Consider the following 13,109-nt stretch of genomic DNA (forward strand, 5'->3'; position numbering starts at 1 on the left):
TGGGGCAACCGCTCTTATGGAAACAGACAGAAATGTCATGGTCAAAATATTAACAAATCAAATTCAAGAGTTTTCACACATTTTAACCCATTAAATTTTTTTTCAGGCCTGCAAGTCTGATTTAACATTTAAAATCAAACTCAATCAATTTGATACACCACATCAACAAGCTACAGAAGGAAAACAAAAGTAAAAACCTAATGTCACAGAATTGGCACAAAATCAAGCAAATAAAAAATTGACAGTATCCAATATCCATTCATGACATTTTGTTAAAAAGTCAGGAAAGTTGGAACGGAGAAAATTTTCTTCCCTCTGAGTAACCACATAAAGCAAAAAACAAACAAACAACCTTCAACCAGCATCATACTTAATGGTTTAATGGTGAAAAAAATAAATTGATGCTCTCTTCCCAAACCAGGATCAAGATAAAGATACTTTATTTCAATAGTCTGATTCAATATTATACTTGGATGTCCTTGGCAATGAAGCAAGATAAGAAAATTTACTAAAATGCATATAAATTGGAAATGATTAAATAATACTGTCTTTATTTGCAAAAGACAAGTTTGTCTATGTAGACAATTCCCAAGAATTAACAAAAGAACTCATATAACAAAAGAGAGAGTATATCAATTTCTTTGGATAAAAGGCTCATCAAGGAATTGAATTGGCTATATAACAGCAGTTAATAATTGGAATTTGAAGTTAAGTAAAACATTTACATAACACTATAGCCTATATGATTTCAATTTCCATGGCATTTAAGAAAAAGCAAAATTTAAACAGATCAATAGTTTCTTTGGGCTTGGGAACAGGGGGAAGACTGAACATGTGATGCACATGGTACTTTTTCTTCAGTATAACGAAGTCATCCTGTGTAATATTGTAATGGTGGATGGAGGACAATCAAACAACTGGCAAAGCCTGTAGAATTTTATAGCACAGAGACTAAGCTTATGGTGTGCAAAGTAAAAGTAGTTTAGGAAGCCAGAAGATCTCAGAATTAAATGCAGAATGTGACCAAACAATAGAAATGCACTATAACTGTATTAAATAATCTTACTAAAGGGGGTGAAGGTTAAGATACTGACCTAAGTATCTTTGGAAATGAGTGTAGTTTGTAAGATGTAAGGCAAAGCAATCTACACAAGACTTGGATTCCGGTTGATAAACTTGCTCATCATGGACATACCAAGTTAACTGTTATGAAACAACTATGCCTGTACTAGAGTTGAGCAGTTATGTATAAAGGTGGTAGACAACGGGGACCTTGCATCTTACCACTGAGTGAGGAGTTACAGATAAGCAAAGGGAAGAAGCTAGAATATTTCATCTTGTGGATTAGAGTTGGAAAATTAGTACGCATTCATATTTAGCTTCACATAGATACAAATGGTTGCACACAGAATTATGTATTTACTTATGTGCATATATGAAGAGGTTACTGCTTGTATGAGTGTGTGTGTGTGTTTGTGTATACAATGAGAGGGCTTAATAACTTCCTAGTTTAACAGCCCAGCAGTAGTGAGCACACTCAATGTTGTAATTTTGATTTCAAATACCTTTATCCAATAATAGAATCAACAGTTCTTTGAAGAAATGGATGATTCTAAACTGTGTAGGAAATATACAAAATGAGCTGGAAGCATCTTGCAGTTCCAGAAAAGAAAAATAAAATTTAAAAAGGAGACTTATATCCACAAAAATAGAATATTACTAAGGGGCACAGGGTACAAATGAAAGATTCCAACAATGTAATTAAGGATATATTGTCAAATTATAACCAAATTATGAAATAAGTATTCATGTTTCCATACTGATACAAAACCAAAAAACTTGTGGGGATAAAGGTACATTCCTACATGGTTGGTGGGACTGAAAATTATGTAACCACTCTCGAAGCAGCATGGAGATTCCTCAAAAGTCTAGGAATAGAACCACCATAGTACTGGGGTTCATTTTGACATAATCAAGATGCATGTAATATAATTTACTCCATTTCAGTCCCCAGTACTTCCTCCTTCCCTTCTCTCCTCACCTGCCTTCTCTTCTTCTTCTACTCTACTGGACTTCATTTTAATTATTTATAGCTTTTAAAAATTAGTTATATATATGTATATATATATTCATACATGAAATTCACTGTGCTATATTTATATATGTACGTAGGCTAGTTTGGTCACTTTCATTCCACCATTCCTTCTTTTCCCCACCCTTCCTCTCTTCCCCTCAATTCTCTTCCTCTACTCCACTGACCTCTCTGCTATTTTCATGGAATTTCCTCACCCTTATTTTCCCTTTATTTTGATCCAGCTTCCACATATGAGAGAAAAAATTCAACCCTCAACTTTCTAAATCTGGCTTCGCATGGTGTTCTCCAGTTCCATCCATTTACCAACAAATTCCATAATGTCTTTCTTCTATGTGGCTATATTTGGTGACATTGTGTATATTTACCACATTTTCTTAATCCATTCATTTATTGATGGGAATTTGAACAGGTTCCATAACTTGACTATTGTGAATGGCACTGCTGGAAATATTGATATGGCTGTATTACTCTATGCAGATTTTAGGGTTTTTTTTTTGGATAAATACAGAAGAATGGAATAGCTGGGTCATATGGTGGTTCTATTCCTAGACTTTTGAAGAATCTCCATTCTGCTTTCCAGAGTGTTTGGACTAATTTGCAGTCCTACAAAAAATGTATGAATGTACTTTTCTCCTCAGATTCCTGCCAACATTTATTATTGTTTGTATTCTTGATGTTTGCCGCTCTAACTTAAGTGAGATGAAATCTCAATGTAGTTTTGATTTGCATTTCCCTGATTGTTAGGGGTAGCTATTCTCATGCCAGATCAAGTAGACTTTAAGACAAAATTAATAAGATTAGACAAAGAAGGTGACTTCATACTGGTTAAGAGAATCATCAAAAAACAAGATGTAATTGTCATAAATATTTATGTCCCAAGTTCAGTGAACCTACATATATAAAACAAACCCTTCTCAATACAAATGATGAAATAGATCAAAATACAATAATGCTTGTAATACAGGAGATAAAAATGGGGGCCACAGAGAATAGGGGTCCCACCTCTCCAAATTAAAATCCTAGGCTAAAGCTTGTTTTTGTTTGTTTGTTTGTTTGTTTGTTTTGCTTGACTGGAAGTCCCCACTCTTACTTGGATGCCCATAAATTCTGTTGTTGCCCCAGGTTTCCTTGACCTCTCTAAGATTAGTCAACCCTAAAGAATAGAAACTCTTTTGAAAATTTATACTCCAATATACTGGAAAATCTAGAAGACACTGACAAGTTTTATTTCTCTTTCTAAGAGAAGAGCAAAACCTAATATTCAGTCTTCAAGAAAACCACCAAAAGAACTACCGTATGTTTAAGAAATAATACACCAGAATAAAATGTTTTTATCCCAGAAATGACCTTATAGCTCAACACAACATTCACTGATGTGGTTGACTTCACTGACAGGTTAACCCACATATATCCAGGGAGGTACATATACTAGTCCTTGTATGAAACCTTAGTCGTGTTACCAAATATAAATGTGAAGTATTTAAGAGCTTCTTTGAATTCACAAAACATATGCTAAATTCACAAATCCACTGTTAATGCATAATAATACTTTAAAAAATTCCCTAATTTTTTTCAACATATTTATCACATTCACCAATATTACTTCTTTGATGTTCCCTCCAGCAACCCAACCCCAACACTCGCTTATGCTTTTATTTCTTAGCCTATCAGATTTCAATTAGTTCTTTCTTTTTTCTTCATTCAAAATTAGTTCTCTACTCTTTCTAAAGTAGACCCTGTTAGATCCTTAGTGTTTTCTAATGGTTTTCCTTAGCACAAGCTTCTCAAAAGTCTAAGAGGTGGATGAAGCAACATAGAATCATTCTGCCAAGAAAGAAGAGTAAGGAAGGAACAGAAAGCTAGAAACTTCAAAACTATCTTCCATGGGTGAGCAAAGATCAAAAAAATTAATTAATGTGAGTCAATGTATACTACTCAGCCATAAAAAATTAACAGATAATAACCTTATGGTTTTTAAAAAATATTAGCATTCAGAACTCCTCCTAATCAGTATGTTAACTGTGACTGAAGACAATTTCCTAATCTAGATGTATAATTAAAGAAACATTAAGATGAAATCATCTATTAACTATTGTGGGAAAATTCTCTTTGGGTAAAAAAAAAAGATTCTCACCTCAACTCTATATTCACAAATATACTTTAGATGGATTAATACCAAAACAAAAATGTAACAAAGGTATGTAGTACAACAGTAAAATAAATTATGATTATAAATTAGTAGTAAATAATAATGTGATAAAATGAAACAAAGGAGATGAAAATATGGAAAGCAATTCCATAATTGCAAAACATATTGTGTGCAAAACATATTTGAAGGACACAAAATCTCTAGTGCCTTTAGAAAGGACAAACTGATTCAAATAAACAGCAGTGACATTGAGAATGTTGAAAGTTTCCAGGAACAAAATTAAGAATCAAAACCCAGCCTTGGAGAAGGTAATTACAGTATATCTAAGAAATGTATTAGGAACGTTTCTACAGACCAATAACAATAGAAAAGCATGAAAAGTTTAGGAATAAAAAAACCCCACAACTGATTGATAAATCTATGAAGAAATGCATTAACCTTACTAGGAATAATAGAAATGCAAACTCAACAATAAGTGAATGCCATTTTTATTTGTTAAGAGAACAAAAATAAAAATGAATTGATAAAGCAAATATACAGTTTTATCTAAAACATTTTGGTGCTATTTATCTTGGTTTAAAAATATGTATGGTCTTTAACCCAGTAATTCAGTTACTAGGCAACTTTAGTAAAAGTGCACATACATATATATTAGCCTTGATGTAGGGTAAAGTTGGAAATGATCAAAATTTTCAGATTTTTTGGCAACATGAACTGCCATGTAATTAAAGGCTGTTTTTCTCACCCTTCCTCAGAGCTAAAGGTGATCCTCTCACGAAATTCTGGACAATCCTGTGTGAATATCAGTGATGTGGGCAATTTGGAGGCACATATCTAAAGAACAACTTCTAGCTTCCCCCTTTCTTCTATTCTCTCTGTACCATCCTGTGGAACATGTCAAAATGTGCTAGAAAGAAATCAGTACTTCTCATGTAGACAAGAAGAAAGATATTAAAACAACAACGACAACACTGTAGTGCATGACAGACTGATAAAATAAATGAAATCTAGGTCCCTAAAAACTTGTGGAGAGAGTTCCAACTCTTCGCAGACCCTGGAGTGACAGAAAATTATACTTTTCATCTGGTTTAAACAACCAACTATTATCTAGTTAAGAAAAAAGAAATGAAAACAATACCCCAGACAATGTGGTATGCATTGAACCTGTGCCACAAAATATGAAAACATTGTAGCCACTTTTGTCAGAACTCAGTTACAAGTTCATGTTCAAAGCCCACACGCTACCCTTCCAACATGTCCAAAATTCTGGAGAAGACATGGATCGTGGGCTACTGAAATTTCAACTTAGTTGTGTGTTTTGCTTCACTAACCTCCAAAGTAAGAGCCGTCTGTCAGCTTCATTTCTTTACTGGACTTTGTGATGACACCAGCGACACCATGTTGAATGAAATACATTTTTTTACCCACGGCACCTTCTCGTATGATATAATCTCCTGGTTGAAACACTTCAAATCTCAGCTTGCTCAGCATGGCAGTCACGAAATTAGGATCCGCATTGGCAAAAAGAGGCATGGTTGCCACCAGCTTTCGACAGTTGAAGTTGACTATCTCCTAAAGATGGCAAGAGTAAAACAGTATTAAGAGACATTGTAATCAAATCTGGGAGGAAAGCACGTTACGAAGTTTAAAAATGTATGTCGTGTAACACTGAAATTTTAATTTAGAATCAAAAATACATAAATCCTCAAAATCAAATATCTAAATTCTCATCAAATTCAGGGATTGTTTTTATTTTTATTTTCTGATGAAATTTGGCTTTCCCATCCCTGAGTGTGATATAGGAAGGTAACTGTATTTAATATTTGCTAGTTAAAAATGTAAAGGTCTTAACTTGGATAACATCTCATTTCTTTATTATTCGCTACAAGAATTTGAAAGTCTCAAAGGTGGAAATTTAGTCTTCTGTTCATGATTTACTCATGAAGATAAAAACCACATTGCTTCCTCTTAGCTGTAACATCACTGCTTCTGCACAACACTGTGTTGAACCATTTAAATTGTACCTACAGGGTTAGGGTGTCTAAAACAAGGGCTTAGCTCTCTGCCAGAATAAAGCACTTTAATGCTTTTTGTTAAAATCTGTCATTCACTTAGAATGAGAACAATGGAGAGTGCAGATAAAGGTTATCCAAAGGTAATTCAATCTAAAATCATAAATTCAATCTGTATCTGGGCTGAATCAGAAAATTACTCTTTCCAAAACCTCCTGGGTTCCCATTGGAAGTCTTGGGCTGAAGAGGGATTGACCATATTTCTGTTTCTGACTTTGATTTCTAGGGACTGTGCAATTTTAAATTAAGAGATCTGCATGTTTGATTTCATTCTGTAGATTCTGGTCCAAATTAGATTTACTCTTATGTCTCTGGACGAAAATAAAGATATGGGAAAAACATTTTTAATCTTATAAATCACATATGATAGAATAGACAATGGTGATCTTTTTTACTGGAAAGTCATTTTTTAGAAATTCCTTCACAAAGAACACCCACAGGAAAGGGTTGGTCTGAATTTGGAATCTTACTTAAGAGATACAGAAACTTCTCCTAAGAAAGTTGAAAGGGAGCAAAATGATATGGAGGTAATTAACTAAGTCTGGGTACTGAATCCACTGCCTTGGGGAAATGTGTTATGCAAACTCCATGAGCTGGTTGAAAATGGTCCCTGACCTGACTTCATAAGATGATAGGTAAAAAGTTCTAGCTGATGAAGAAAGAAAAAGTAGCACATATAAACAACAGAGAACTACTCAGTCATAAAAAAAAAAAGATGAAATCCTGTCATTTGTGGCAATACTGATAGAATTAGAGATCATTATATTAAATTAAATAAACAAGGCATAGAAAGGCAAGTAACACATGATCTTACTTATAAGTAGAATCTAAAAAATTTGATCACATGAAACCTGAGAGTGGAATGCTCACTAACAGAGACTGAGGAGAATTAGAAAGGAGTGACAGACAGGAAGAGGTTCATCAATGGGTACCAAGTTAGAGTTAGATAGGAACAAGAAGTCCGGATGTGCTATTGCATAGTCTATGAATATAAGAATAATGTATTGTGCATTTTAAAAAGTTAAAATAAAAGTAGTTTGAAGTCTCCCTATAAAGAAATGAAAAAGGTTTAAATAGATGTCTTTGCCTTGATTCGAACCTTATAGGACATATACATCCACACAAACATAACTTTGCACAACTGTAAACAAATACAGTTTCTATGTTCTTATGTATCAGCTAAACAAATACATTTAATTAAAAACAATTCCAGCTGAAATGGAAGGTATGTTTTGGATCCACCTGGGGAGAAAAAGAGAGCACTTCATCCTCAACAATATCCTGTGTGTTCAGTAGAGCAAAGTAGTTCCTTTAACAGTGAAGCTTCATGGAAGATGATAAAATACTTAGAAATAGCAACGATAATCAGAAACTAAACAAGGAAGCACAGACAAGAGGAAGATATTACATGTGGTAATAATTTTTGCAGCATCATCCAATCCCAGGTAATGCATACTCGACTCAGTGATTGGCTGTGTCTATGGTGATTTACAATCAATTTTATCTGGTGCCAAACAGCTGGGGTATAAGGTGTGTGACTATAATAGTGTTCAGCATGTGATAAGTGCTCAGTAAATATGCATACACATGAAAGAAGAAAGAAGGAAAAAAGGGAGAGAGAGAGAGAGTAAGCTTCATCTGGGGGGAAAGGTGTTCACAAAGATTAGTTTTAGTCTCCTTGGGAGATGGTTACCTTCAACTCTCAGACTGCTTTCTCAAGCAAAGTGGTGTGAGAACAAAAGCCTTGGGTTTATAAAAGATGTGCTTTGTGCCATACAAAATATTTTTTTAAATTTATCTTTTAATTTTTTACAGACTGCATTTTGATTCATTGTACACAAATGGCATACATCATTTTGTTTCTATGGTTGTACACCATGTAGATTCATACCATTTGTGTAATCACACATGTACATAGGGTAATGATGTCTGTCTCATTCCACCATTTTTCATACCTCCTCCCTCTCATTTCCTTCTACATAGAAAAAAAAACAGGAAAATTAAAGGTGAAATGGAGCTAAAGTTGCAGAGATAATGTCATTAGAAAATCACAGAATAAAGATGTTTGTGAATAATGATTTCACATGTGAAATGACAGAAAAATACTGTGTGGAAAACTGAAAATAAGTCTGAGGGTAGAAGAAGTAAGAGTTTTCAAATGATAATAAAATGGAAAATATTTCATATATGTCCTTTTGATTTGAAATATACAAATTTGTCACTTCATTATTATCTCACCTTTTATTTCAGAAAATAATGGGAAATATTTTCATAACATTTCAACTGATCTTCATTTACATAAATTCATGTGATACAGTGCACATTCAGATATATCACTTGAAATTGCTCTGCTTATAATATTGTCAGGGTAATTTAATTTTATTGTTCTTGTTTGAAGGAATCCATTCATTCCTTTCCTCTTTCTGTAGAACTTTTACTTCCACATGAATGTGTTTGACGGAAAGCATAAATTCTCAAAAATGAATTTTAGGGAAAGATGAAATGAGATAAACTTTTCTGGTTCTAAAATCTTTCCTCTTAGGTATTTTCATATGTGCACATGAGAAAATTATGTTAGAGTTATTCTACTGTCTTTCCTATTTCTATCCCCCCTTTCCCTTTGTTCCCCTTTGTCTAACCTCCTAAACTTCTCTGTTTTCCCTCCCACAAGTTTTTTTGTGGTTTAGCGTCCACATTATAAGCAAAAATTTTCGACCTTTGGCTTTTTAAAAATTGCTTATTTCACTTAGCACATCTACTTATTTTGAGTATTAGTTGAATGGAAACAGTCACGTTAGTCTAGAAAATGGGTAAAAATTTTAAAAAACCTCCTCTCTATCAATTACATTTCCTTAGGAATCTTTTCTTAGAAAAAAATTATTAGTATTGCTCCATAAGCAAAGTGTGATTTTGAATGTTCATCCTCTATCAATCCCATTTCCTTATTGCACTCTGACTTGAATGAAAAGCATAGTTTTTAATACCTGTGATCTCTCTCTCTTTCCTTTATGATGGTTGTTATAATGATCTCTTTTATCACAATGTGTGACCTGAGCTCCAGGTATTATGTATCTGCATTAAATTGAAGAAAGCCCACTTGATGAGGTCCTGACAATAGTAAAGTACTCCAAACTACTAAGGTATTTAAGATGTTGATGCTCTAAAAAGATATAACGTTTTTATTGCAGCATCTTGTAGCAGCAGAAAGTATAGAAGTGTCAAAGACAAACAAACAAAAAGATCAACCCAAAGAAGTATTAAAGTCCATGGTGATGAGAGCATTTCACAGGGACACAGGGGTCAATTGAAAGAGCTACCAGTAGTCAAAGCCAAAACACTTTGAGAAACAAACCAAATCATAGAACATTAGATTAAACCCAAAGCATAAAATAAATAATCAAGGGCCCATACAGAGAGAAAGGAGTGACTGAATAAATTAAAAATAGATAAATCTCCTGTTCAAATCGCTAATAATTAATATAGAGACTCTCTTCTGAAGAAGGTGAGGCATAATTCCCCATTCCTCTGGGGACGGGCTGAGCTTAGTGACTTCCTTCAAAGAGCACAAGAAGGAAGGGTGCAGAAGGTGCAGCTTCACTGTGGAAACATGGCCAACACCACAAGCCAGATGGTCAATGTTAAACCAATAGTGGTAACTAATGCCCATGGCATGTACCCTTCATATAATGTGATAAGGACATTTCATTTCTGTGGTGTTCTTCCCAACTTTTGCAGTGCTGGGGATTGAACCCAGGGCCTTGTGCATGTGAGGCAGGCACTCTACCAACTGAGCTATATCCCCAGCCCAAAACAAGGAAATTCTGAGGAAATTATCACAGGAAAGAAAGCAAAGAGACATGATGACTGTGTAATGTCACTTCCTGAGGCAATCCAGGGACAGAAAAAAAAAATTTAAACAAAAGCCAAGAAAATATGGATAGTGTTCAGACTCAGGTTAACAATAATGCATCAATACAGGTCATTTATTTATTGTGAACACAATAATAGTGATGGCATATTTAATTTTATTAAAATAAATAATTTATTTTAATAAAATTATATTAAAATAGGGGAAATTGGGTGTGAGGTAAATAGTATCACTCTGTAAAATAGGGGGAATAGGTATTAAATAGGATCTTTGTATTTTATGCAAACACAAAACTATTCTAAAATTAAAAAAATTATTAAAGATGTAACCACTAGTCTTTATGAAAAGAAAAGTGCTATTTTGTCTTGGTTTTAAAGCACATTTTCTTTAAAAACTTATCTAAAAGTAATGTCAAAAATGAACTTTTAGTAACTATTTGAAAATATACATATCATATTGCAGTATGATACAAAATACCAAGGGCCCAAATGCATCACTTTCTTTTTTTTTTTTTTTTTTTTTTTTTTTTTTTTTTTTTTTTTTTGCGGTACTGGGGATCGAACTCAGGGCCTTGTGCTTGTGAGGCAAGCACTCTACCAGCTGAGCTATATCCCCAGCCCTGCATCTCTTTCTATTGCTCTAAAGTCCATAACAAAACCAATAAGAACAAAAAAAAACTATAAGTCAGCATGTTCACTGATAGGCATATGTTTCTGTCTAGTATATATTTACAAATACAAAAATCTTTAAATATCTCAAAGTAGGAAGTATTTTTCTCTCCATCAAGGACACCAGATATGAGGGAACAACAAAAATGTTGCCTGTAAGAAATTTCTTACTTAAAGGAATATTATCACATAACTTAAATAGTATCAATGTATTTTCTATTTTAATATTTTAAGTTGCCAACTAGTAAAAAGATGGATTTATAAGGTTACTGTTTAAAATATACTGATTCAATCTCCTAACAATTTGAAAATCAGTTCACATTAGAAAATTAATTTGGACATCTGAGAATATTATGATTTTTAAATATTATTTGGGTAAAATAAGTTATAATAACTCATAAAGGCAAATGTAAAATATTGTTTCTTATATGTGGAAGAGAGAGGGATTAAAAAAAAGGCATGAAAGCAAAAGGAAGATATTAGGGTAGAGGAAGAAGATTGGAAGGGAGGAGGAAAGGGGAGGGGTACTGGAAACTGAAATTGATCAAATTATATTATATGCATGCACAAATATGCCACAATGAAACTCACTACTTTGAACAATCATTATACACCAATGAAAACTAAATAAATTAAAAAGAAAGATATATAAAATTAACCACAATAAATAGTTAGTATAAAGAAAACACATGCAGCAAACACAGGATTTTGAAGTTATACAATATTAGGTTCTTGAGAATGGACTTGCTTAACTGATGATAATTATGACGTGTCATGATCCATAGAGGATATTTTGCATATAAAAGGAACAATATGTTATAAATGTGCTGTCTAAATAAATGCCAAGAATGTGATTTCTGAAACAGTCTTTGAAGAAGGTGTGACACAGTAAAATGCATGAGGCCTGCAGCTTCATTTATTCTTTTGAAGAAAGACAGACAGAACAGTAATTGCGCAGGAAGAGCAGGCTGGTCGCCTTGGCACCTGGAGAATATGGGCTCCCTCAGAGCTTGCCAACTGAGATCTCAAATTCATAGCTGGAAACAAAACATTGGAAAGCCAAATAAATATGCTCAGAGCTTTGGGAAGTGTTGCAAATTATTCCCTCTAATATTTCAAGTTATTAAAAAATGTTATCAAGAGATCCTAAGTTAGAACCCAAAATGTAAATATATTTGTATTAATTGAGCAGGTATTTTAAAGATTATATGAGACAGAAATTTAATGTAGGATTTTCCAGGGTCCTGCTGTTCAACTAAACTGAACAGTTATTCGAAACTTTTAAAACTCATACATGCGTGCACACAGACACACACACAGACCCATACACCCAATATTTTCTTTTGGATGCTTTTTGCTATTTTGCAAGCAGTAATACTGCTACAGAATAGTGCTAAGACTTTAAATCAATTTTTATCTATTAAAAATGGCCTAACATAACAATGAAACCACAAAAAAGAACCTGAATTTATCCTTATTTTGACATGATGTCAGCTTACTTCAGATTTGTTCTTTCCGTTATTTTGCTGAAGTATGACAGGGTGATTTATGTTCATTGTTTGGTCACAGTGTGGGAAGGTTTTTTCTTTGATATAATGTAGATACAGTTACGTTCCCTGTGTTTTCCCCTAAGTACTGGGGATTGAACTCAGGAGCACTCTACCAATGAGCAACATCCCAGCCCTTCTCATTTTTTTTATTTTGAAAAAGGTTTTCCCTAAGTTATTCAGGTTGGTCTTGAACTTGCAAATCTCCTGGTTTAGGCTTCTAAATAGCTGGGATTATAGTTATGCACTGCTGCACCCAGATAACACACACATTTTAAGTGTCCACAAATCTTAAGTGAATTTGTTCAAATCTATACAACTGTGTCACTCTCAGATCCAGATCCAGAACATTTTTTTAAAAGGCTTATTTTGCTCTTGCCCAGTCAACCCCAGAGGTTCTAACTCTTCTGATTTCTATCACTGTAGCACTGTATTGTGTGTTTTTCAAAATCATCTAAGTAAAATCACATGCTATGTAGTCTTGTTTCTCCTTTTTCTCATCAATATGTCAATGTGATCACACGCATGTGGTATGATGGAAGTGCATTCATTTTTTTTAAAAAAATTAGCTGTATTCCATTTTCTGAGCATGTCATAATATATTTATCCATTCTGCTTTTCAGGATATTTGAGTTGTTTTCCAGTTTTAGGCAAGGAAAATAAAGATGTAACAAACATTCTCAGGTTATATGCTTGTTTCTATCATCTGT

At 33.6% G+C, this 13,109-nt stretch overlaps 1 protein-coding gene across 1 annotated transcript in view; it reads right to left on the bottom strand.

The window, feature by feature from the left end:
* The window catches only part of Hcn1 (hyperpolarization activated cyclic nucleotide gated potassium channel 1), a 377,033-nt gene that overhangs the window by 40,850 nt on the left and 323,074 nt on the right, over positions 1 to 13,109 (bottom strand). Inside the window, exon 6 of the mRNA XM_047554838.1 lies at positions 5,576 to 5,816. Within this exon, the coding sequence (XP_047410794.1) occupies positions 5,576 to 5,816 (241 nt within the window). The remainder of the gene's footprint in view (positions 1 to 5,575; positions 5,817 to 13,109) is intronic.

This window comes from Sciurus carolinensis, chromosome 6 (assembly GCF_902686445.1).
Source record: "Sciurus carolinensis chromosome 6, mSciCar1.2, whole genome shotgun sequence".
NCBI lineage: Eukaryota > Metazoa > Chordata > Mammalia > Rodentia > Sciuridae > Sciurus > Sciurus carolinensis.